Below are 24,225 nucleotides of genomic sequence, written 5' to 3' on the forward strand. Positions count from 1 at the left end.
TGGAAGTCGTTAGTTCAATCTCTCCAGCCCATACTGTTAAGAAAGCTGGTTTTGTTATTTACAGATGTACTTGATAGGATCCGAATGAGCTGTATGGAGAATGACTGTTTAGAGTCAGCTGTACTAGAACTTCATTCTATAGAAAGTCTTTGAGATGTGATGACACATGCATTGTGTTTCTCTCTGGGGAGTTCACTTCACAGGACATCTCAGGCATCACTACTCTCTCTGACTGCAGGGCCTGTCCCAAGAGAGAGGTTACTGGGAGGGATGGAAGGAGGGAGAGAGGGAGGGTGATGTTTACAGTTTATTTCTCTTGTCAAATTCTTATTTACAATGACGGTCTACCCCGAACGACGCTGGGCCAATTGTGCGCTGCCCTATTGGACTCCCAATCACGGCCGGTTGTGATACAGCCTGGAATCGAACCAGGGTCTGTAGTGATGCCTCTAGCACTGAGATGCAGTGCCTTAGATCGCTGCGCCACCCGGGACCCCCCTTTTGTGTCCCTTTGATATTTTAAGTAGAAATTGTGCACCAATATTGCATTTTAAAAGCCTGTTATATTGAATGAAGTGCACCATAGACCACATGGAGAATTCAATAAATCTGATTTTTTATATAAATAAAGGCTTGCTAAAGTGTGAAATTTCAGCATTTTTACATGTTCCTCCATCAACCCTGTGTCAGTTCTAGGAAGATTTCAACCCACTTTGTACAGACATTTTCCCAATTTCAGCATCATTGTAAAGGCCTAGTTATTTTGCTGCTTTGACAGTCATTTCTGAAGATGATTATTTATATTCCACGTGATTAGTGATTCATTTGTGTCTGTTCCTCATTTTAAAGTAAACCCGGTAATGGCAACAATTTACCCCTTTAAAATAATGGACCATTCCACCAAGGGAAATGATTCACAACAGGTGACATGGTTTGGGTCTTCTGAACAGCATGGTGGAAAAGGAAGGACATCTCTCTCTTTTTGTTATATTTATAATTGTTTTATCATCTTTGACTGAGGTGGTCTGTTTGCTTAATTGATGTTAGGAAAACTTGAATTTGATGTGTGCAACATATGTCTAATTCCTACTTTCATGAACACCATGTGTTCCCATGCTCTTCACCACATGAGGAATAATGGCTGATCTTCACCTAAAACCTCAACTCTGTTATCGCCAACCATGTTAGCGGCCCAACAGTTTGATATTATATGTGAGTTTGTTTGTTGAAGGGATACTTAAACAATGAGGAATGTTGGATTTATCATATAAATGCTTTTAAATAATAGTTACATAAGTGTCCGTAACAGGGTTGACAGACAGTGTAGTGTAAGTGCACAGGATCACAGGATTTTAATGCCTGAGATGGAAAAGTGGTTTCCCGTAGGCTAAACATATCCTCCATGCAATTGAATGTTGAAAGAAGATATATTTTAAAGTTAATTTCTTAAAAGTTTGCATGTCCAAAAGGCACTCATTTTGTGGAACAACCAATGTATGTGCTTGTTGGTGAGCATGAGGTGTGTGTGCGATAGCTTGTGTGTGTGTTTTGTATGAGTGAGTGTGCAGAGTGGGCATCCATTTATTCCACATTCAGCTCACACATCCACTCCACCGCACACTCTTTCCCAGAGTCAAACTCTGTTTACAGCCTGGGAACCAAGATGGAAATAGACCCAATATATTTCCCAAGGGTAGTATTTGTCTAATCACCTAATTGACCACTTGGTACATTAACTCTCATTCTGTTATGTGTGTGCAATCCCTCTACATTAGACCTGCTATACACCGCAATTGAAATCTTTATTTTTCACTCTCTTTCTCTCTCTCTGTGGACTCATTCCAGCCCTGCCTTCCAGTGCTTACTCAATGGCAAGAATATGTTTAGAGTGACACTAACCATTCATATAATAGTTATGATGCCACATGACACCCCAGAGTAGGTCAACAGCACATGAAAGGGAGGAGAGTTGGTTTTAACAAAATGTGAACATGATTAGACTTGGAGAGGAACAGTTCTATTTATGTAAAATTTATGGTGGAAATTGTGGGCAATGAAAGAGTTAATATGGTATCTGGTGGTCTTTGGTTCCCATTCACAATATCAAATTGAGGGCTAAAGGTAAAACGAGTCAGTCCTAATAAGATGTTCTACTGTTTATGTTCTACCATTTAGTTCTTATTTCCAGTTTGATCCCACGTTCTTCCTTCTCTGTTCCCATTTCCCATTCTGCTAGCTGTTGGCATGGGAGCCAGGTCAAGAAGAGGAGGTCACCATGGTTACAGTGAGACCTAACTTCCAGGATAGCGTGCATGTGGGCTACGTGACAGGGCTGAAGAAGTTCAGAGAGTACTACACCTCTGTGCTTTGTTTCACTACGCCAGGGGATGGACCCCGCAGCCCTGCTAAAGGCCTTAGGACACATGAAGACAGTGAGTTCCAAATGCGCACGCATGCACGTACACACACACACACACACACACACACACACACACACACACACACACTAACACACACACACACACACACACACACACACACACACACACACACACGCACACGCACACGCACACACACACACTGTTGAATGGACATGGCCAATCATACTGAAACATGCCCACTGGGTCAAATCTATTATTCAGCACAGCCTAACAGCCTAGTTCTACAGATCTAATGAATGCGTAGGCTACATTTGGGTTTCTGCACACATCCACACATAATTGGGACACATTTTCTCAAGAGATAATTGGTTGGCCATACTGTACTGGGCCTCTACTTGCAATTACACTATTTTCCAAGTAAAATGTTGCCTATTTTAGTAGCTGTAATGACTGTATGTGTAAAAGCCACATTTTCCTGATTTCTTCATAAACAGACTTATTAAATTACACTTAATAAATGTAGTTTGCTATTCAATATAGTACAACAATACATCTATATAATTGTGAATGCCATTGAGCTCCATGGGATCCATTGTGTCATCATTCTCATCATAATAACCACTGTGCCCTCCTCTCTAGCTCCTGGGGCTGTGGGTCACCTGAGCTTCACAGATATCCTAGACACGTCTCTCAAAGTGAGCTGGAGAGAACCTGGAGAGAAGAATGGAGTCCTCACAGGTACGCCCCAAAGACATTAGAGCTGAAGAAGATGACCCACTTCATGTTAAGAGTTGTCTTTATCCACAATGGATCTGGCCACCCATACACCTCCCTCTGTTCATCAATGTCCTCTGTTTCTCTTCAAAAACTCTACACAAATAATATTGTATTTATTGATGAATTTGATTGATTCTCTGTTCCAGGCTACCGTATCTCGTGGGAGGAGTTTAACCGCACCAACACACGGGTGACCCACTACCTCCCCAATGTGACCCTGGAGTACCGCGTCACGGGGCTGACCGCCCTCACCACCTACACCATCGAGGTGGCCGGCATGACCTCCAAGGGGCAGGGACAACTGTCCTCCTCCACTATCTCTTCTGGAGTACCTCCAGGTCAGTTCCCAACCAGTCCCTAAACCTACCCTGTTAGCCCTAGCACCAGCCAGGGGACAACTGTCCTCCTCCACTATCTCTTCTGGAGTACCTCCATGTCAGTTCCCAACCAGTCCCTAAACCTACCCTGTTAGCCCTAGCACCAGCCAGGGGACAACTGTCCTCCTCCACTATCTCTTCTGGAGTACCTCCAGGTCAGTTCCCAACCAGTCCCTAAACCTACCCTGTTAGCCCTAGCACCAGCCAGGGGACAACTGTCCTCCTCCACTATCTCTTCTGGAGTACCTCCAGGTCGGTATTACCGATGGCTCAGTCCCTGGTGAGTTGGAATAGGCCCCTTATTCACTTTATAGTGCACTACATTCAGGGTGCAATATCAGATGCAGCCCTCACTGAGCTCAGCCAGAGTGCTAGTTGGTATCCTGATTACTAGTCTCAGCATCACTAACCCTCCTCAGTCCATGTCCAGCCCTTACCTAAAACATTGTCTGCTACCCCCAGAAACCTAGCCAGAACCCAGCTTCCAGCGGGCTGCCCTGTCACCCGTCACTTCCATCCCCAAACGTCCCTAACCTCTCACTGTTTCGACAGAATCCTGAGTGACAGTAACTGTATGTGTGTCTGTCTTGTCCAGACACTATGAAACCGTACCCTAGTCAGTCAGTCAGTCAGTCAGGCAGGCGGGCAGAACTGTGACAGACAGAGAGCCGTAAAGTATGAGACTATGCCAGACCAGGGGACTTACTTCTCCACTTTAAAACAGACAGTTCAGAATTAGATTTTAATACACTTCACCCAGAAACCCAGCCAAAAGTAAGAGCCCATCGAGACCATTTAGGATAATTCTAGTTTATGATTTCCTATTAAAACATGCTACAGTGTATTATAAAAAAGAAAATACTTCCAGTCAATTATTATTGCACCGGCGGTTCCCCCAGACACTATACTGTATGTCTTTCAGAGCTGTCAAATAAAAAGACCCATTCTATCGAGGGCCACAGTTAGTAAGGTATAGAGCTGTGGTTATCGTTCCCAGAATGGTGATTACTATGGCTATAGCTCTACGCCTCCACCCTAGAGATCTCTCTCTGTGCTTTTGTCTGAATAACCAGGCATGCAAATGATTTAAATAGCCAATAGACCCACTCCATCACCTTGAAGAGTTGGCCCCTTTCACTATACAGTGCCCTGGGGTGTGCTTGTGTCTCAGGCTTGCATCCCAAATGGGACTCTATTAGTGCACTGCTTTTGACTAGGTCCCATAGGGCTCTAGCCAAAGTTAGGGCACTATATAGGGAATAGGGTGCGATTTGGCAAGCAGCCTTGTGCAATGGTGAAGTCTGTTGTTTTACTTGTAAGCAGAGTTTATGTATTGGTGTATTGGTATGACATTAAAGCAAAGGGATTAAATGAAGGTGACTGAACTAAATCACCATAGTGGTTGCCTGGCAATTAGTCACGCTTCACATTTCACATAACAACTATGCAGAGAACAAGTGCAGCAACGGACTGGCGGAAGGGCGGGGGAGGGGACTTTTTTCAAGACTCATGAGTTTATGACAAATTGTCTGGTTTGATTGTGAGAAAAAAGACTACAAATAAAACAAATAGTAATAGTTAAAAAAAACTTCAACAATCAAAAGGGCACTTTTTTAATAGGAGGGCAAAATGGCAGGTGTTGCAGCACCCTTAGTGCTCTATCTGTGCACGTGCCCCTTCAAGAGTAACACACTTACATACACTTGCTTATGCTCAGAATTAATGTCATATTCAGCTAATAATAAACATTTACATTTGGATGTTGTATTTTTTATTTGTTCATAACGTACGTAAAAAGACAGTATCCAAGGCCTCCCGTGTGGCACTACAGACCCGGGTTCGATCCCTGGCTGGGTCACAACCAGCCATGACCAGGAGTCACAAAGGGCTGTGCACAATTGTCCCAGCGTCGTCTGGGTTAGGGGAGGGTTTGGATCATCGCGCTCTAGCTTCTTCTTGTGGTGGCTGGGCGCCTGCAGGCTGACTTCGGTCGTCAGTTGAACAGTGTTTCCTCTGACACATTGGTGCGGCGGGTGTTAAGGAGCACGGTTTGACGGGTCATGTTTCGGAGGAGGCATGACTTGATCTTTGCCTCTCCCGAGCTCGTTGGGTAGTTGCAGTGATGAGATAAGATCGTAATTGGATATCACAAAACAAATACAAATACGGTATCCAAAGGTAAATGTTTATTACTAATATCATGAATTTGGCATACTATTTATAGGACTATGAGAGCTTTTTCCTAGATCCCCCATCTAGTCCTGCCAACCTGAAAAGTTTTGTCTGTTCTTTTTGAGAACTTTGAGTTGATTGAAGCGAAACACTCATGAGAGCGAGATAACTCAAAAGCATTGGCACATCTCCGGTGCAATATTCATTTTAGAGCACAAGGTTGCACTGTCACTCAGTAATATATTTCCCTGTGGTCAACTTTTAGACGACTCCAGAGCACAGATATGAGAGCTGAGATCCAAGCCTGAGTAATCCTATTGATACTTTTCATTCAGAAATACTTATTGAAGAACTAAGTTAATCTTTCATTTCTGAATATAGTAGATGCATAGTTCTGAAAACATTACTTCCTAAACCAGCAAGGATTTAAAAGATAGAGATACACAATGTAGAAAACCTAAGTCAAATTAAAAAAGCATTGCATTAGGCATAGAGACCACTGTATTCTGATTTCTGCCCCACTCATTACTTACAACTCTTTACTGTATTAAAGGCCCTGTCTCACTATTGATACCCTTTCTGTTCCTTCTCTTTCTCCCTGTATTATTCCCTCCTTTCAAATGGAAAATAAAGTTATAACTCTCTCTTTCTCTTTCGCTCCCTCCCTCCCTCCCTCTCTCTCTCTCTCTCTCTCTCTCTCTCTCTCTCTCTCTTTGTGTGTCTGTGTAGAGCTGCCTGGTCCTCCCACCAACATGGCCATCTCCAACATCGGCCCTCGATCCATCACTCTCCAGTTCAAACCTGGCTATGATGGAAAGACCTCCATCTCTCGCTGGCAGGTAGAGGCCCAGGTAAGAAGGTCTTCTTCCCCAGAGAGATGAGCTTATCCTGGGCATAAAGTGTCTAGCCACTCCCCCCTGATCTGTGACCCACATCGACTATGACTCCCAAGTGGCACCCTATTACCTATATACTGCACTACTTACTGTATAGGGTGCCATTTGATATGCAGCGTATATCATGTTGTGTTGTGTGTTGTTGTTGTGTTTAGGTCAGTGTGATAGGAGACAATGAAGACTGGGTGATTGTTCACCAGCTGCCCAACGAGCCTGATGCCCGCTCCATGGAGGTGCCAGGACTCAACCCATACACTTTCTACAGGTAGGCTACTATGTACCCACTTTCTACAGGTAGGCTGCTATGTACCCCTACACCTTTGACAGGTACTATACTTAACTCCTATACCTTGACCCCTACCTATTCTACAAGTGTGAGGCCCACCTACCCCCAATAGAACACAGCCTTAATTCTATTCTATTCTATTATATTCTATTCTATTCGTAGAACCCTGTGTTTTTCCTGACCATGTGACCTGGCCACACAATTCTTATGGAACCCTATGGATTACTCCTGTGATAACTTTGCTCATTTCCTCTCTCCTGCTAGGTTCCGTATGCGTCAGGTAAACATTGTGGGGACCAGTCCTCCAAGTCAGCCCTCCAGAAAGATCCAGACCTTGCAGGCCCCTCCAGACATGTCCCCCGCAAACGTCACCCTGCGCACGGCCAGCGAGACCAGTCTGTGGCTTCGATGGGTGGTACGTGACGTCTCAACAGACTGACATTATGATGTGATGCTCTGAGTTTTTCATCAAGCGATGATGGCTGGCTGTGTGTCTTCGTGTGTTGTAGTTTTTATCTCTCGTTTCTTTCTTTCATTTTCCCTCTTTCTCCCTCTCATTCTCTCCCTCTCCACCCCCCTTTCTCCTTCTTTCTCTCCCCCTCCCCCTCCCTCCCTCTTTCTCTCTCACCCCCCTCCCAGCCCCTACCAGAGTGGGAGTACAATGGGAACCCAGATCTGTTGGGCTACCGGCTCCAGTACTCCCGTACAGGCTCCCAGGGCAAGGCGCTGACCCATGTGATAGCTGACCGGCTGGAGAGGGAGTTCACTATTGAGGACCTGGAGGAGTGGACAGAGTACGAGGTCAGGGTTCAGGCTCTCAACGGTATCGGAGCCGGGCCCTGGAGCCAGCCAGTCAGAGGGAGGACCAGGGAGTCTGGTGAGATTACACATCACACTCTATGTCTGCACCTCAAATGGCACCCTATTCTCTATACAGTATAGTGCAATACTTTTGACCAGGGCCCATAGGGAATAGTGTGCAATTTGAGACACATACTATATGCAATTACACAGAAAATGATCCAGTGTTAAATTAACACTGAAAGTGTGGACCCGTGTAGACACTGGAAAGTGTTAAATGAACACACTGCTTGGTGTAAAGCTTTATTTCCCAGAGTGCCTTGCCTTTCGAGTGAATTGTGGAGTTGCCACCCATGACTGTATTTGTTAGTGACAGGTTGTTGCATTAATCCATTATCAGTCGTGTACACATCACCAAGTGAGATCCTGAGTGAATAAAATGTTATTATTTAACACAGTATCTACTTCATAAGGCCTTATTTTGAGGGCCTACACTCTAAACATAACATTTAACTCTGTAAGTGTTGAATAAACACTCATTGGTGTAAAATAACCCCAATGTTGGTGTTAATAACCAGAGTTGAACCAAAACTATGCCCATCATTATCATATTTCCCAGCATCCTCTAATGCAGGTCGATTTCAAGAATATTTTCTTTCAATATCTATGTTTTTGCATGTACATTGATTGATTAATTAATGCTTCTCAAATATAAATGCCATACATTTTCTAAACTAATCCAATATGTTACTTGGATTCATTGTACCCGTTACTGAAATGGTTGTTCCAGTTTAGATCCCTTAGGTAGTTTCATATTTCAGTTTTCCCAACCATGAATTCAGGTTGCGGGTGATAAGAAACTAAGAAGGTTAGAAATTCCCACTCTGGCTGGATTTGAAATTAAACTTCACTTTGTAAGACATCATAATGTGACAGGTTGTGTGAATAACCCACAGGTTGGCTTGTTCGGATTACCCAAACATGGGTTAATTTAACCGTCAATGTAATTTTTGATCACTTTCTTTCTGGGTTTGCCAAGCAGCTGGGTCTTTTTTAATGTAATCCAGAGGTTATCTTCGGGAGGATAGTTCTTTTTAAATAGTTATTTTGGGCTACCTGTGAGAGTAAGTGTCATTCCAGTTGATCATGTTAAGTTTGTACACTATGATGTAAAATTGTCCTTATATTTTTGCACATTAGATATTCTAATCTAAAAAATATGAACATTATTATTTACTTATTGCTACAAAGGGGTTACTATCCCATTGGGGATATCACATAGGGATATTACATGGGGATTTGCATAGGCTTTGAATGAACTCATACAGTGCCTTTCGGGAAAATATTCAGACCCCTTGACTTTTTCCACATTTTGTTATGTTACAGCCTTATTCTAAATTCTAATTATTCTAATTCACTCCAACAATCAGGTCTTTATGGTAGAGTGGCCAGATGGAAGCCACTCCTCAGTGCAGCATGGTGGTGGCAGCATCATGCTGTGGATATGTTTTTCAGCGGCAGGGACTGGGAGACCAGTTAGGATCGAAGCAAAGATGATCGGAGCAAAGTTCAGAGATATCCTTGATTAAAGCTGTCATACCTAAGAAGACTCAAGGCTGTAATCGCTGCTGAAGGTGCTTAAACAAAGTGCTGAGTAAAGGGTCTGAATACTTATATAAACCTAATATTTCTGTTTTATCTTTTTAGAAATTTACTAACATTTCTAAAAACCTGTTTTCGCTTTGTCATTATGGGGTATTGTGTGTAGATTGATAAGGGAAGAAAAAGTTATCAATTTCAGAATAAGGCTGTAACCTAAAAAATGTGGAATAAGTCACAGTTCTGAATGCTTTCTGTATGCTTCTGTAATCTTTATTAAAGCTTCGAAGTGTTAGTGTTTGACTATAATGTAAAAACAATTCAACAGATCAGATGAACCGGAATGACATTTACTCTCAGGGGATGGCCAAAAATAACTTATTTCAAGCCACGCTCCTACTAAACCCAGCCTCCAGTCTTCTGATCTCAATAACCCAGCATCAACAAACCAACCTTGTGAACCAATCCTAAAACTAAGTGACCTAATCCCTGCAACCCAGTTTTTCTTTTGCTTAAGCCCTCAAAATAATTCCTTATGAAATATATATTGTATTGTGTTAAATAATAACATTTTAATAACATATTCACTTAGGATCTCACTTGGTGAAGTCCGTAGGACTGAACATGGATGAATGCGACAAGCATTTCTTTGGCACTAACGCATTCAGTAATGGGTGTTTACACTACAATTAACTCGAAAGGCAAGGCACTTTGGGAAATATGCAAATAATGCTTTACACTAAGCAGTGTTTTAATTCAACACTGTTCAGTGTCTATACAGGTAGGCACTTTCAGTGTTCATTTAACATAGGGGAATTTGCGGGGTAGTTACATTTTCTTTGATTACGGTATATCCTGTTTTATCTGGTTAATAACATCACAACAGTTGGTGTAGTCTCACACACAGCACTGATGTTCAGTCTTTCATTTTGGCACTCTTTGATCTACAGACTTCATTCATTTTAGGACATAAAAGGCATGACCTACTGCTACTGTATGTTCCTATGGCTACTGCGTCATCCACCCACACTATTAGACTATCAGGCTGTAATCACCCATGTGTGGGTATGGCCCAGACTTCCTGCATATTACCTCTTTTATCTACCCACGCGTATGGTATGGGGGCCAGGGTCATTTTATTCTTCCTGCCTCATGAAGCCATATGAAATGGACACCAACCGGTCTGCCTGCATTCTGCTCCGTCACACAGTCTCTCTCTCTCTCTCTCTCTCTCTCTCTCTCTCTCGCTCTCTCTCTCTCTCTCTCTCTCTCTCAAAAACAAACTAAAGTGAGGCATGAGTTCTTTCGTTACGCTTTGTCTTTCTGTCTCTGGATGTTCATGTAGAAGAGGCAAAGGGTTAGGATGTTCTCTCACTGTGCTGGTGCAGTCACTGTGGATACCAGACTTTAGGGAGCGGGGAGTAGAGGAGGGGAGTAGAGGAGGAAATTGGGAACACATGGGCTAGAATTCCTCTGCTTTTTTCCTTTTTTTCCACTCACTCCAGCAAATTCTTCCGAATCACTGTTTTATGTCCAGGGATGAGTGCCAGGAAGGAGCCGTGGCCTAGCTAGCCTGATATAGAGCTGTGCTTTCTCTGGAGCTACAGCCACGCCTGGGTTAGACACTAGGCCTCAGTGGTTCACCAGTGTCTTCAATGCTACACACGCAAGCACACGCTCTCTCTCACACACACACACACACACACACACACAAAGGCCCATGAACATCATGGAACACATTTAGTTTATAAAAGTTAGTTTATTAATTTTTTCTTTATTTTATTTAGTCCCCTCCTGTGGCCCTACCAACATGTCAGCCTTCGCCACCACCTCCAGCAGTATCCTGGTGCGCTGGTTTGAAGTACCAGAACAAGACCGGAATGGACTTATCTTGGGCTACAAGGTGTGTGAGACGTTCAGTTATCACCCTCGCCTCCGAGAGGGACACAATACTGTACAACAACATAATTCCATTACTCACTCTCCTTTCTAAGCCAATTCCTTCCTTTTGCTCTTCCCCTCTTCCTTCTCTCTTGCCTAATTCCACTCTCTCATCCCATCTCTCTTCCACTCTGTCTTCCCCTCTCTCTTCCCATCTTCCCTCTCCACTCCCCTCTCTTTTCCTCTCCTCCCTCCTTCAGGTGTTGTATAAGGAGAAGGACTCTGACTCGTCCCTCCAGTTGTGGACAATAGAGGGGAATGCCAGCCACAGTGTCCAGCTAACTGGTCTGGGGAAATACGTCCTTTATGAGATCCAGGTCCTGGCCTTCACCCGCATCGGAGACGGCATGCCCAGCTCACCACTCATACTGGAGAGGACCCTGGATGACGGTACGCCCTGGGCTGCCTAATATCTGCCTGTCTAAATTTAGAATACCTATAAAAGCCTTAGATAATGAACAGTGATGTATACATTCAAATGTTATTTGTCACATGCTTCGTAAACAACATGTGTAGACTAACAGTGAAATGCTTACGGGCCCTTCCCAACAATGCAGAGAGAAAAAAATTGAAATTATAGAAGAATTATAACACAAGGAACACAAGGAACACAATGACTAATGATAACTTGGCTGTATACACAGGGTACCAGTACTGAGTCGATGTGCAGGGGTACAAGGTAATTGAGGTAGATATGTACATAGGTAAACGTAAAGTGACTAGGCAGCAGGCTAGACAATAAACAGTAACAGCAGCACGTGATGAGTCAAAAGAGTTAATGCGAAAATGGGCAATGCAATAGTCCGGGTAGCTATTGATTAACTATTTAACTAACTATTTATCAGTCTTATGGCTTGAGGGGAGAAGCTGTTCAGGGTCCTGTTAGTTCCAGACATTGGTACAGCTTGCTGTGTGGTAGCAGAGAGAACAGTCTGGGACTTGGGTGCCTGGAGTCTTTGACAATTTTTGGGGCCTTCCTCTGACACTGCCTGGTATAGAGGTCCTGGATGGCTGGGACCTCGGCCCCAGTTATGTACTGGGCCGTATGCACAACCCTCTGTATCACCTTACGGTCAGATGCCAAGCACTTGCCATACCAAGTGGTGATGCAGCCAGTCAAGATACTCTCAATGGTGCAGTTGTAGAACGTTTTGAGGATCTGAGGGCCTATGCCAAATATTTTCAACCTCCTGTTGTCATGCCCTTTTCACGACTGTTGATCCATAATAATTCCTTAGCTCAAATGCCTTGGTTCAAATGCCTTCCGTTTCATTTTTTGGTATTTATTATCTGTATATATAGTATTTTAGTATATATATTTTTTTACTGCTCTAGGGATATAATTATTGCTTGGATAAACGTATTTACAATTATGTATTGATTTCTTTTTCACTCTTTATGCGGTGCGTACTGCCCAGAACAACAGAATAATTATCACTGAATTATCACAGTGAATTATTGTCATGTTTGTTTATGTGTCAATTAATCCCATTAAGAATGGGTTGCCAACTAGCGAATTGACACAAAAATAAAATAAAATTAATTAATTCCTTAGTGATATGGACATCGAGGAACTGGAAGCTCTCAACCTGCTCCACTACAGCCCCGTCAATGGATGGGGTGTGCTCGGATGGGGTGTGCTCGGCCCTCCGTTTCCTGTAGTCAACGATCAGGTCATTTGTTGTTGTCCTGGACCACACTGTCAATTCTCGGACTTTCTCCCTGTAGGATGTCTCATCATCGTTGGTGATCAGGCCTACCACAAACTTAATGATTGTGTTGGTGCTGTAGTCAATGAACAGCATTTTCACATAGGTGTTCCTTTTGTTCAGGTGGGAAAGGGCAGTGCAATAGAGATTGCGTCATATGTGGATCTGCTGAGGCGGTATGCGAATTGGAGTGCGTCCAGGTTGTCTGGGATGATGGTGTTGATGTGAGCCATCACCAGGCTTTCAAAGCATTTCATGGCTACAGATGTAAGTGCCGAGAGGGCAATAGTCATTTAGACAGGTTACCTTTGCATTCTTGGACACAGGGACTATGGTGGTCTGCTGGAAACATGTAGGTATTACAGACTGGGTCAGGGAGAGGTTGAAAATGTCAGTGAAGACACATGCCAACTGGTCAGCGCATACTCTAAATACTCGTCCTGGTAATCCATCAATAGTTTAAGGTCTTACTCACTTGGGCTACAGAGAACGTGATCACATAGTCGTCCAGAACAACTGGTGCTCTCATGAATGGTTCAGTGTGGCTAGCCTCAAAGAGAGCATAGAAGGTATTTTGCTTGTTTGGTAGGCTCGCGTCACAGGGACAGCTTGCTGCTTGGTTTCCCTTTGTAATCCGTGATAGTTTGCAAGCTCTGCCATATCTGATATGCATCAGAGCTGGTGTAGTAGGATTCGATTTTGGTCCTGTATTGATGCTTTGCCTGTAGTAGCGGAGTTTTATATAAGCGTATGGATTAGTGTCCCACTCCATGAAAATGGCAAATCTTGCCTTTAGCTCAGAGCGGATGTTGCCTGTAATCCATGGTTTCTGGTTGGGATATGTACGCACGGTCACTTTGGGGATAACATAGTTGATGCACTTATTAATAACTGATGTGGTAAACTCCTCAATGCCATCAGATGAATCCCAAAACATATTTCAGTCTGTGCTAGCGAAACAGTCCTGTAGCTTCTGACCACTTCCGTATTGAGCAGGTCATTGGTACTTCCTGTTTGAGTTTTTGTTTGTAAGCAGAAATCAGGAGGATAGAGTTATGGTCAGATTTGCTAAAAGGAGGGTGAAGGAGAGCTTTGTATGCGTCTCTGTGTGAAGAGGAAAGGTGATGTAAAGTTTTTTCTCCTCTAGGCGCACATGACATGACATGATAGTAGAAATCAGTTTTCCTGCATTAAAGTCACTGGCCACTAGCAGCGCTGCCTCTGGGTGAGCATTTTCTTGTTTGGTTATAGCCCTATACAGCTCATTGAGTGCAGTCTTTGCGCCAGCATCGGTTTGTGTCGGTAAATAGCATGGTCTGCAGCTTATCATGAAATATTTATACTCAGACGAGCAGAATATTAATATTAGCGATCGTGCACAAGCTGTTGTTAACAAAGAGACACACAACCCCTCCCCTGAGCTTCCCCGACGCTGACTTTCTGTCCTGCCGAAAAACCAGCTAGATTTATCGTTACCATGTCCTTGTTCAGCCATGACTCAGCGAAACATAGGATATTACAGTTCTTCAGATCATGTTGATAAGAGCTCATCCAGTTTGCCAATAGAACGGAGGGTAGAGGCGATTTATCCACTCTCTGATGTAGTCTTGTTAGTTATCCCGCACACCGGCCTCTATAGTGCCATCTCCTCTTTTTTCGAGTGTTTTGGATTTGGGCCTGGTCCGGAATAATCTGTCTTTTGCCTCCGACTCATTTCTATAGAAATCCTCATCTAAATCGAGGTTAGTGATAGCTGTTCTGATGTCCAGAAGCTCTTTTCAGTCATAGCAAACATTATATATAAAAAAAAGTTAAGATCAGCATGAAAAAATACAAATTAGCACAATTGGTCAGGAGCCCGTAAAATGGACACTATTCCCTCCAGCGCCATTCATCCATTTGCTCATACAAGATGTGTTATACCAAAGGATATGTAAAAGCTTTCAAATAGCTTATTAAAGCTACTTTGATATTATAGTCGACCAATGCCCACTACCATTCAGTAACCCACTGCATCTGATGTAAAGAGAAGAAGTGTTAAAAAGTGTAGCCCTTCTGCCCCCCTCTCGTCTCCAGTGCCCGGCCCTCCAGTGGGCATCCTGTTCCCTGAGGTCCGGACCACCTCGGTGCGTCTCATCTGGCAGTCCCCGTCTCAGCCAAACGGCATTATCCTGGGTATGTGATTTAACCTTTGACCCTGACCACACCTTGACCTTTCACCTTTAACCTGTCCAGACTCTACAAGAATGACCCTCTCATACAGCAAACAAAAACAACACTTATTTTGACTCTGATGATTTATTTGTAATTAACTTTGGACCTAGCATCGTAGAGCGAGCCTGATCCCTGTGTTCGCCATTTTTGTGTCAGGCAGAATCACGTTTCATGCTGAGTCCCTGTTTCTTTTTTAAGGGACATTTTGAAGGACATTTGAAGGAGTTTATCATAGCTTTTCTTTCTGACTCTCTCTCTCTCTCTCTCTCGCTCTCCTGTCATGTGTGTTTCCTTTCTCCTCCTCTCAGCCTATCAGATCACGTACCGTTTGAACTCGAGCAATAGCAACACGGCCACAGTGGACGTGCTGAACCCGAGTGCTCGTCAGTACATGGTGACGGGCCTGAAAAAAGATTCAATGTATGTGTTCCGCATCACAGCCCAGACACGCAAGGGCTGGGGGGAGGCCGCAGAGGCACTTGTGGTCACCACCGAGAAGAGAGGTAAACATATGAATTGAAACATATGTCAGATGAAGTATTGTATCACATTTGTGTATGACCTATTGTACTTGGTGAACGTACCAAAAAGTGAGGTTACTATGGAAACATGCAAATATGCGTTTTAAGAAGAAGTAGTATAAAACATTAGTATATGAGTTATTGTACTTTATAGAACATTCCAGAAAGTATTGTATATTTTGTGTACTTAGATGAAGTTTTATGTCACATTACCATGTGAGTTATTGTACTTATAGAGCATACCACAGAATATTGTCTACATGTGTTAGAGTGCAGACAGGTTTATATTCTCAGTGTTGACACAACATGCTAGAGTGGCTGAGATGAGTCAGTCAGTTCTGTCAGTCACTTACAATAAACAACAGAGCATTCCAATGAGTTCAGAAGAAACCCTCATCTCATCTGATAGTAGTTTACAGATTCAGCACAAAGGTTTTACATTAGTTATATTCCACCCAGTAACATCTGCAGGAATCCTGCAGTAACATCTGCAGGAATTTGTTTTGTGTGTTTATACAAGCACTTGGCGTTAGTGAGTACTGTAGGCTATTGTCTTTTGAGTATGGTATAAGTCATTTATTTAACCTGATAAAAGCTTGTACGTAGATAACTGTAATGTAGCCTGAAAACTGTTACCGACCATAGAACATAGGTGTGTTGTTAACATTATTCTCTCTCTCTCTCTCTCTCTCTCTCTCACTCTCTCACGCGCTCTCTCTCACGCTCTCTCTCTCTCACTCTCTCTCACTCTCTCTCTAACTCTCTCAGCTCGCCCCCAGCCCACCAATCGTCCCATGGTGCCCCAGATGGATGTTCAGGCCCGCAGTGTGTTGTTGTCATGGGAACCAGGCAGCGACGGCCTCTCTCCGGTCCGCTACTACACCGTGCAGCTGAGAGAACTGCCCGACAGCAACTGGACTATCCACTCTGCCTCGGTCACCCACGAGGCCAGCTCCTACATAGTTGGCAGGTACAGTATGCACCCTACCTAGCACACTACCCAGCACCCTTCCTAGTGCACTAACAGTAGCAACTGGACCGTCCACTCTGCCTCGGTCACCCACGAGGCCAGCTCCTACATAGTTGGCAGGTACAGTATGCACCCTACCTAGCACACTACCCAGCACCCTTCCTAGTGCACTAACAGTAGCAACTGGACCGTCCACTCTGCCTCGGTCACCCACGAGGCCAGCTCCTACATAGTTGGCAGGTACAGTATGCACCCTACCTAGCACACTACCCAGCACCCTTCCTAGTGCACTAACAGTAGCAACTGGACCGTCCACTCTGCCTCGGTCACCCACGAGGCCAGCTCCTACATAGTTGGCAGGTACAGTATGCACCCTACCTAGCACACTACCCAGCACCCTTCCTAGTGCACTAACAGTAGCAACTGGACCGTCCACTCTGCCTCGGTCAACCACGAGGCCAGCTTCTACATAGTTGGCAGGTACAGTATGCACCCTACCTAGCACACTACCCAGCACCCTTCCTAGTGCACTAACAGTAGCAACTGGACCGTCCACTCTGCCTCGGTCAACCACGAGGCCAGCTTCTACATAGTTGGCAGGTACAGTATGCACCCTACCTAGCACCCTACCTAGTGCACTAACAGGGGGACATAGTGGAAAGTTTTCTGTTGCACAGTATTTCAGAGATTTGCTTGGAAAGGCTGCACTTAGCCCTAGATGGAAGTTGAATAGTTGAAAAATGTCACATGAAAAATGTCACTTAGAATGATGTTGTCTTATGTTCCATCGCTTCATGCTAGGCTGAAGCCCTTCACCTCCTACCAGTTTAGAGTGAAAGCTACCAATGACATAGGAGACAGTGAATACAGCGAGGAGAGTGAAGCTATCACTACACTACAGGACGGTAAGAGACTTAACCTCTTTTCACTTTGGGGTATCTTACTGCATTGAAAACGAAGATCCTTGTGAACGTCATATTATCCGCACATGATTTGGTCTTCATTGTCCTTGGTTTCGCCACATTGACCCATAAACCATTTCGTAGGCAGGGAGTCTGTCATTTATGTTTTACATCAGTGCTGGGTTCCAATCCCTCCCTGAATAGAATGGCAGGATGACTTAACGTATTGCTGTGGTGAGGACATTGTTGGCAGCAGTAGAATAGGTGATTTGTTCATCACTATCTGTGTTTGCCGTGTGACCAGCCGTACATGCCAACAAAAACACTTACAACCAAACAATGTCAACCAAGCAGAACTAACTTTAACTAAAGAAATGTTCCTTCCGCATATCATTCCAATTGCCATATTTGACTTGTTTATCAATGGGTGAGGTGGTTTCTTTATTTGTGTGTTTGTATACCGTGAATACCACTGCGTTAGTCATTTGCGCCTGGGTGGTAGACCTTAGCTACCATTCCTCTTGGGGCTGCACGTCTTCAGCTGTGTTCTCTGTTTTCTCTCCTGTTCCAGCCCCTGACGAAGCCCCCACTATCCTCTCTGTCACGCCACACACAACTACATCCGTGCTGATTCGCTGGCAGGTAAGAAGAGGTGTGGTGATTGGTCCCGATGTCGGTCTTCCTATCCTCAGTAAAACCCAGTCATCTGTCAGTCAATGGGCGGTAATGAGAGGGCAGCGCAATGTATAGGGTGTACTTAGACTGAGTGGCACACACACCTTCTCCTCTTCTCCTCTCTCTAACACTAACACCTGAATTAGCAGGCCATAAAGGGGAGCTGAAGAGTTCAAAGGTTACTGCCTGCAGGAGTTTTACATCAAGACATCCAAACGGTTATTGCCAGACTCTTCTCTCTTTCGCCTGTTCTCTCTCTCCTCTCTTTTCCCTTTCTTCTGGTCTTGTTGTCTCATGTTTTATGACGGGGGAATTTCTCTCTGTGTGAGTCAACCATGGATGAGCTCATTTTTTGAATCCTGTCTTTTCATCTTTTTCCTGTTGTACACTGCGTGTGGTTGTGCATATGAGGGCCAACCATAAATGAGATGAGGGAAAGGAGAATTACAGGGGAATCATGAAATAATTGATTCACTTTTCGATTGTGTTTCAATAAAAAGCTACAGTTCAAGTCAGAAGTTTACATACACCTTAGCCAAATACATTTAAACTCAGTTTTCCACAATTCCTGACATTTAATCCTAGGAAAAATTCCCTGTCTTAGGTGAGTTAGGATCACCACTTTATTTTAACAATAATAGTAGAGAGAATGATTTATTTCAGCTTTTATTTCTTTCATCACATTCCCAGTGGGTCAGAAGTTTACATACACTCAATTAGTATTTGGTAGCATTGCCTTTAAATTGTTTAACTTGGGTCAAACGTTCCGTGAAGCCTTCCACAAGCTTTCCACAATAGTTTGGGTGAAGTTTGTCCCATTCCTCCTGACAGAGCTGGTGTAACTGAGTCAGGTTTGTAGGCCTCCTTGATTGCACATGCTTTTTTAGTTCTGCCCACAAATGTTCTAAAGGATTGAGGTCAGGGCTTTGTGATGGCCACTCCAATACCTTGACTTTGTTGTCCTTAAGCCATTTTGCCACAACTTTGGAAGTATGCTTGGGGTCGTTGTCCATTTGGAAGACCCATTTGTGACCAAGCTTTAACTTCCTGACTGATGTCTTGAGATGTTGCTTCAATATATCCACATCATTTTCCTCCCTCATGATGCTATCTATTTTGTGAAGTGCACCAGTCCCTCCTGCAGCAAAGCACCCCCACAACATGATGCTGCCACCCCCATGCTTCACGGTTGGGATGGTGTTCTTCGGCTTGCAAGCATCCCCCATTTTCCTCCAAACATAACGATGGTCATTATGGCCATACAGTTCTATTTTTGTTTCATCAGACCAGAGGACATTTCTCCAAAAAGTATGATCTTTGTCCCCATGTGCAGTTGCAAACCGTAGACTGGCTTTTTAATGGCGGTTTTGGGCAGTGGCTTCTTCCTTGCTGAGCCGCCTTTCAGGTTATGTCAATATAGGACTCGTTTTACTGTGGATATAGATACTTTTGAACCTGTTTCCTCCAGCATCTTCACAAGGTTCTTTGCTGTTGTTCTGGGATTGATTTGCAATTTTCGCACCAAAGTACGTTCATCTCTAGGAGACGGAATGCGTCTTCTTCCTGAGCAGTATGATGGCTGCTTGGTTCCATGGTGTTTGTACTTGCGTACTAGATGAACGTGGTACCTTCAGGCATTTGGAAATTGCTCCCAAGGATGAACCAGACTTGTGGAGGTCTACAATTATTTTTCTGAGGTCTTGGCTGATATCTTTTGATTTTCCCATGATGTCAAACAAAGAGGCACTGAGTTTGAAGGTAGGCCTTGAAATACATCCACAGGTACACCTCCAATTGACTCAAATGATGTCAATTAACCTATCAAAAGCTTCTAAAGCCATGACATCATTTTATGGTATTTTTCAAGCTGTTTAAAGGCACAGTCAACTTAGTGTATGTAAACTTCTGACCCACTGGGATTGTGATACAGTGAATTATAAGTTAACAATTGTTGGAAATTGTTGGAAAAATTACTTGTGTCATGGACAAAGTAGATTTCCTAACCGACTTGCCAAAACTATAAATTTGTGGAGTGGTTGAAAAACGAGTTTTAATGACTCCAACCTAAGTGTATGTAAACTTCCAACTTCAACTGTAGCTAACTACAAATTAATCAAATTTCTAGTTAGCTAGCTCAGCTTTGTAAATATGACTGTCTGTGAGAGAGACTATGTTGAACATGTCCTGATGGTAGTCTAACGTTGTGTCGTCATCACAGCCTCCGTCTGAGGAGAAGATTAACGGTATCCTCCTGGGCTTCCGGATACGGTACCGGGAGCTCCTGTACGACCGTCTCCGCAGTTTCTCCGTACGCACTGCCAACAGCCCCTCTGCTACCTGGGCCGAGCTCACCTGTGAGTAACAACCTTCCCACAACCTCCTCGTAACTTTTCCACAACCTCACATCAACCTCTCCACAAGTCCCCTACAACCTCTACACAAGGTCACACAGAACTCCATCTGAACATGTACAGAACTTGCCCTCCTTGTCTTCCTGTAACTCTGTGGTTGTGCATGGCAAATCTTACTCTATAGTCTCTCTTATAATCAGTTATAATCAGTCCTATCCTATGTTTAATGTAGAGCTGCTGTGTTATATCTGCTCTGTCTGTGTGATATATCATTTCTCTTTGATTAAGTTATTGTGGGTTTCTCTGACTGTGTGGATTTTTCACTGGTTCTTGCACTGTCAGAGCAGTCACAGAGTGTGTTAACGCAATGACATGTCTCTCCTCTACTCATCCCCTCTCCCTTCTGGCTGCCCCCTCTCACGCTCATGTTTGACCCCTCACCTGCTCCCTCACAGCCCCCTACAGCGTGCGAAACCTGAGCGAGTCCTCTCTCACCCAGTATGAGCTGGATAGTAAGTCCTCACATGCCTGCCTACGCTTCACACTCTGTCTCAATGCTGATGAAATACACACTGGACACCACAGTGCCCTAGTGATGGCACACACACTGGCACACACACACACATTCATTTAGTTATAAAGCAAAAGAAAGTTAGTCAGTGTGTAAGCTCTAGCCATGTAGATGATTTACCAAGCTGCCTTGTCTTGTGTATGTCAGGAAATGCAGAGTGAAAATTGAGTTTAGTAAATCTAATGAAGTCGTTACCGTATTTGTTTGTCTGTTCTGACAGTGAGCTCAAACAGACCACTGTGTGGGCCCTGATTTAAAGACGCCTTGTCTACTGTCTATGTGGATATTGTATTTTCAATAGGATTCGCCGGTAGACTTGCTTGATCAGTCCAAGTTTTATGGGCTCATGTACTTGTATTTGTTTTGTCAAGCAGCACAAAACCAGACGGTCACATATTTTCAGTGTATTTCTTCCCAGTACGCAACAACTAACCAATTACATCCTTGGATAGAGTCTAACTACTGCATAAGACATATTTACAAAATCAACAAATGTATTTTCTGGCATGTATTGATCGCCCTTACAAAAGAGGTTTCTCGCCTCAAGGATCCTTCCTGTTTAAATAAAGGTCAAAAGAAATATTGGGGTGATGGTGGGTTGTTGGTTAATGTCAGTGTTGTTCCTTGTTCTCCAGACCTGAGCAAACACAAGCGCTATGAGATCAGGATGAGTGTTTATAATATCGTGGGGGAAGGACCAACTAGCACACCACAGGAAGTGTTTGTCGGAGAGGCAGGTAAGTCGCTCAGTGAGGTGGGGAGGTTACACACAACAAACACACTCTCTCTCTCTCTCTCTCTCTCTCTCTTTCTCTCTCTCTCTCTCGCTCTCAATCCTTACCTCAACAGAGGACCTGAATAATAGAACAATAGAATATCTGACAACCCTGAATTGTAGAACTATAGACTACCTGGCCACCCAGAATAGTAGAACTATAGACTATCTGACCACCCTGAATAAAATATAACTGTAGTCTACCTGACCACCCTGAATAGTAGAACTATAGACTATCTGACCACCCTGAATAAAATAACTATAGTCTATCTGACCACCCTGAATAGTAGAACTATAGACTATCTGACCACCCTGAATAAAATAACTATAGTCTATCTGACCACCCTGAATAGTAGAACTATAGACTATCAGACCACCCTGAAGGCAGGTGGATTATTCTGCTTGTCGAGCTACTCTTGGCAAATGTTTCTTGGATTGGTACCATTTACAAATGTATTCAGGTTGCAGGATAAGTTTATTTTCTTAAATTTGACTGTGTGAGCCTGGGCATAAAGTGAGAGAAGTTTTCCCTGTTCTCATCTGTAAAGCTATCAGTCCACACACAGGCAGCTAGACAGTAGTGTTTCCAGAAGCAGTGAGGAGAAAAACCCACTGAAACTGATTCCACTGATTTGTTTCTACCTGGATTTTTGCTAGATTTTTACTCCTTTTTTCACAGTACCCACTGCCCCACCCCAGAACATGGCCATCCAAACAGCAACGGCCACCCAGCTGGATGTGACGTGGGAGTCTCCTCCATTGGACACTCAGAACGGAGACATCCAGGGCTACAAGGTAAGTTGGAGGGTTTCACAAGAATTCCATACCATAGAATTCTAATCATTTTAATCATTACAGTCAGTCATTCAAATGTAATAACAGTTACAAGTTTCTGCGTGACTCTTTAATTAATCACAGTGGGATGTAAAGGCTATCTTTACTATGAGCTAATATGTGTCTGTTCTCCATATCTCCTCCTCCCTCCAGGTGTACTTCTGGGAGTTCCAGCGTAAGAACGAGACAGAGAGGCTGCGGACCCTGTTCCTGCCAGAGGGAGGGGTCAAGCTGAAGAACCTGACTGGATACACCACCTACATGATAAGTGTGGCCCCCTTCAACGCAGCAGGGGACGGGCCCCGGAGCCCCCCGATCAGGGGCCGCACACAGCAGGCTGGTAAGCATACTGTCATGTATACTGTATACAGTAAACAGTATACTGCCATGTTAAGAAACCCTCAGGAGTTGTCTGTTTCTTAAAATGAAAGGAAAGCAGTTTTATTGACTTAAATTCAAATTCCTCCTCCAACTCCCTCAAACATTCCAAGGGTTTCTATCTGTGAGCTTTTATACGATGCACCTAATGTTGGTGTCAGCATGCCAAGCCAGAAATGTTAGAAACCACACGGCATAAACATCAGTTCCCTATCAATGGCCTCTTTCAGTCTCTTGACTCATCTGCTGGTTTCCTGGACAGTCTTGTTTGGTATGAGATGGTATGAAAATGTTTAGAGGCAATTTTTTTCTTTCTTTGGAGTTTTTTGTCTCAATGTTCCTTCCTGTGGTTTCTTGGAAATGCTTTCTCTCTGGCACAGTGATCTAAATAGCAACAGAAGACAGTCGCCAGATTGTTTTTCCCTCCAAAGATCATCCTCCCCCCTCCTTTCTGCACAGTCACTGGAGAAATGTGTTTTTCATCTGATCCCCTTGTAAAAAGGAACATTTTTGCAGTTTGCTGTGTTTGATATCCCAAGGGGGAGTGGAGACGCAAAAGAGGGGTGGAAGACACAGAGGGGGGATGTGCTCTAACCTTTTAGGCGAGAGACGGAATAGATGGAAGCAGATGACAAGTGTGTTGAGGAGAGGGCAAGAGAGGGAGGAGAAGAGATACACAGGGCTGATAGCAGGAGGCTCATCACACAATGAAGCCTGTGTTTGAGGGTTACAAATAGTCCTGCTCAACGACTTAAGAGAACAGGAGAGCTGTGTTATTTGTACAGTAGTAGTGTCACAAGCTCATCTATGTCACTAGCCTATTATTACTGGAGCCTGACGGTATGATGGCTGTCATGCCCTGGGGACATTAGATGACTAAAAGCAAACAACACATCATCAATAGTTTTGAAATTACTTTGCGTCTTCAAAATCGAGAGCATCCATCACATGCACACAGAGGCCTGGGTTCAGAGGCTGAGACAATAAAAAGGGCCTTGGCTTATGCGAGCCGGAAAGGGTCATAGAAGCAGGAGCCTATCTCTTGTTTCTGTAGTGTGAGGCAGCTTGATGTACAAGTACACCCCCTGGACGCTA

At 43.8% G+C, this 24,225-nt stretch overlaps 1 protein-coding gene across 8 annotated transcripts in view; it reads left to right on the plus strand.

Moving 5' to 3' along the window:
• The window catches only part of sdk2b (sidekick cell adhesion molecule 2b), a 442,520-nt gene that overhangs the window by 389,707 nt on the left and 28,588 nt on the right, over positions 1–24,225 (plus strand). For 7 of the 8 annotated variants that reach the window (XM_029765043.1, XM_029765048.1, XM_029765044.1 and 4 more), the window contains exons 19-37: positions 2,237–2,432; positions 3,021–3,119; positions 3,305–3,496; positions 6,437–6,558; positions 6,759–6,868; positions 7,154–7,304; positions 7,529–7,766; positions 11,077–11,192; positions 11,431–11,620; positions 15,016–15,114; positions 15,462–15,656; positions 16,443–16,644; positions 17,446–17,549; positions 18,118–18,188; positions 20,440–20,575; positions 21,028–21,084; positions 21,779–21,880; positions 22,598–22,713; positions 22,906–23,092. In XM_029765043.1, coding sequence (XP_029620903.1) covers positions 2,237–2,432; positions 3,021–3,119; positions 3,305–3,496; positions 6,437–6,558; positions 6,759–6,868; positions 7,154–7,304; positions 7,529–7,766; positions 11,077–11,192; positions 11,431–11,620; positions 15,016–15,114; positions 15,462–15,656; positions 16,443–16,644; positions 17,446–17,549; positions 18,118–18,188; positions 20,440–20,575; positions 21,028–21,084; positions 21,779–21,880; positions 22,598–22,713; positions 22,906–23,092 — 2,683 coding nt within the window. The remainder of the gene's footprint in view (positions 1–2,236; positions 2,433–3,020; positions 3,120–3,304; positions 3,497–6,436; positions 6,559–6,758; positions 6,869–7,153; positions 7,305–7,528; positions 7,767–11,076; positions 11,193–11,430; positions 11,621–15,015; positions 15,115–15,461; positions 15,657–16,442; positions 16,645–17,445; positions 17,550–18,117; positions 18,189–20,439; positions 20,576–21,027; positions 21,085–21,778; positions 21,881–22,597; positions 22,714–22,905; positions 23,093–24,225) is intronic. The other variant, XM_029765049.1, reaches the window with a different exon arrangement.

The sequence above is a fragment of the Salmo trutta genome, chromosome 10 (assembly GCF_901001165.1).
Source record: "Salmo trutta chromosome 10, fSalTru1.1, whole genome shotgun sequence".
Lineage (NCBI taxonomy): Eukaryota > Metazoa > Chordata > Actinopteri > Salmoniformes > Salmonidae > Salmo > Salmo trutta.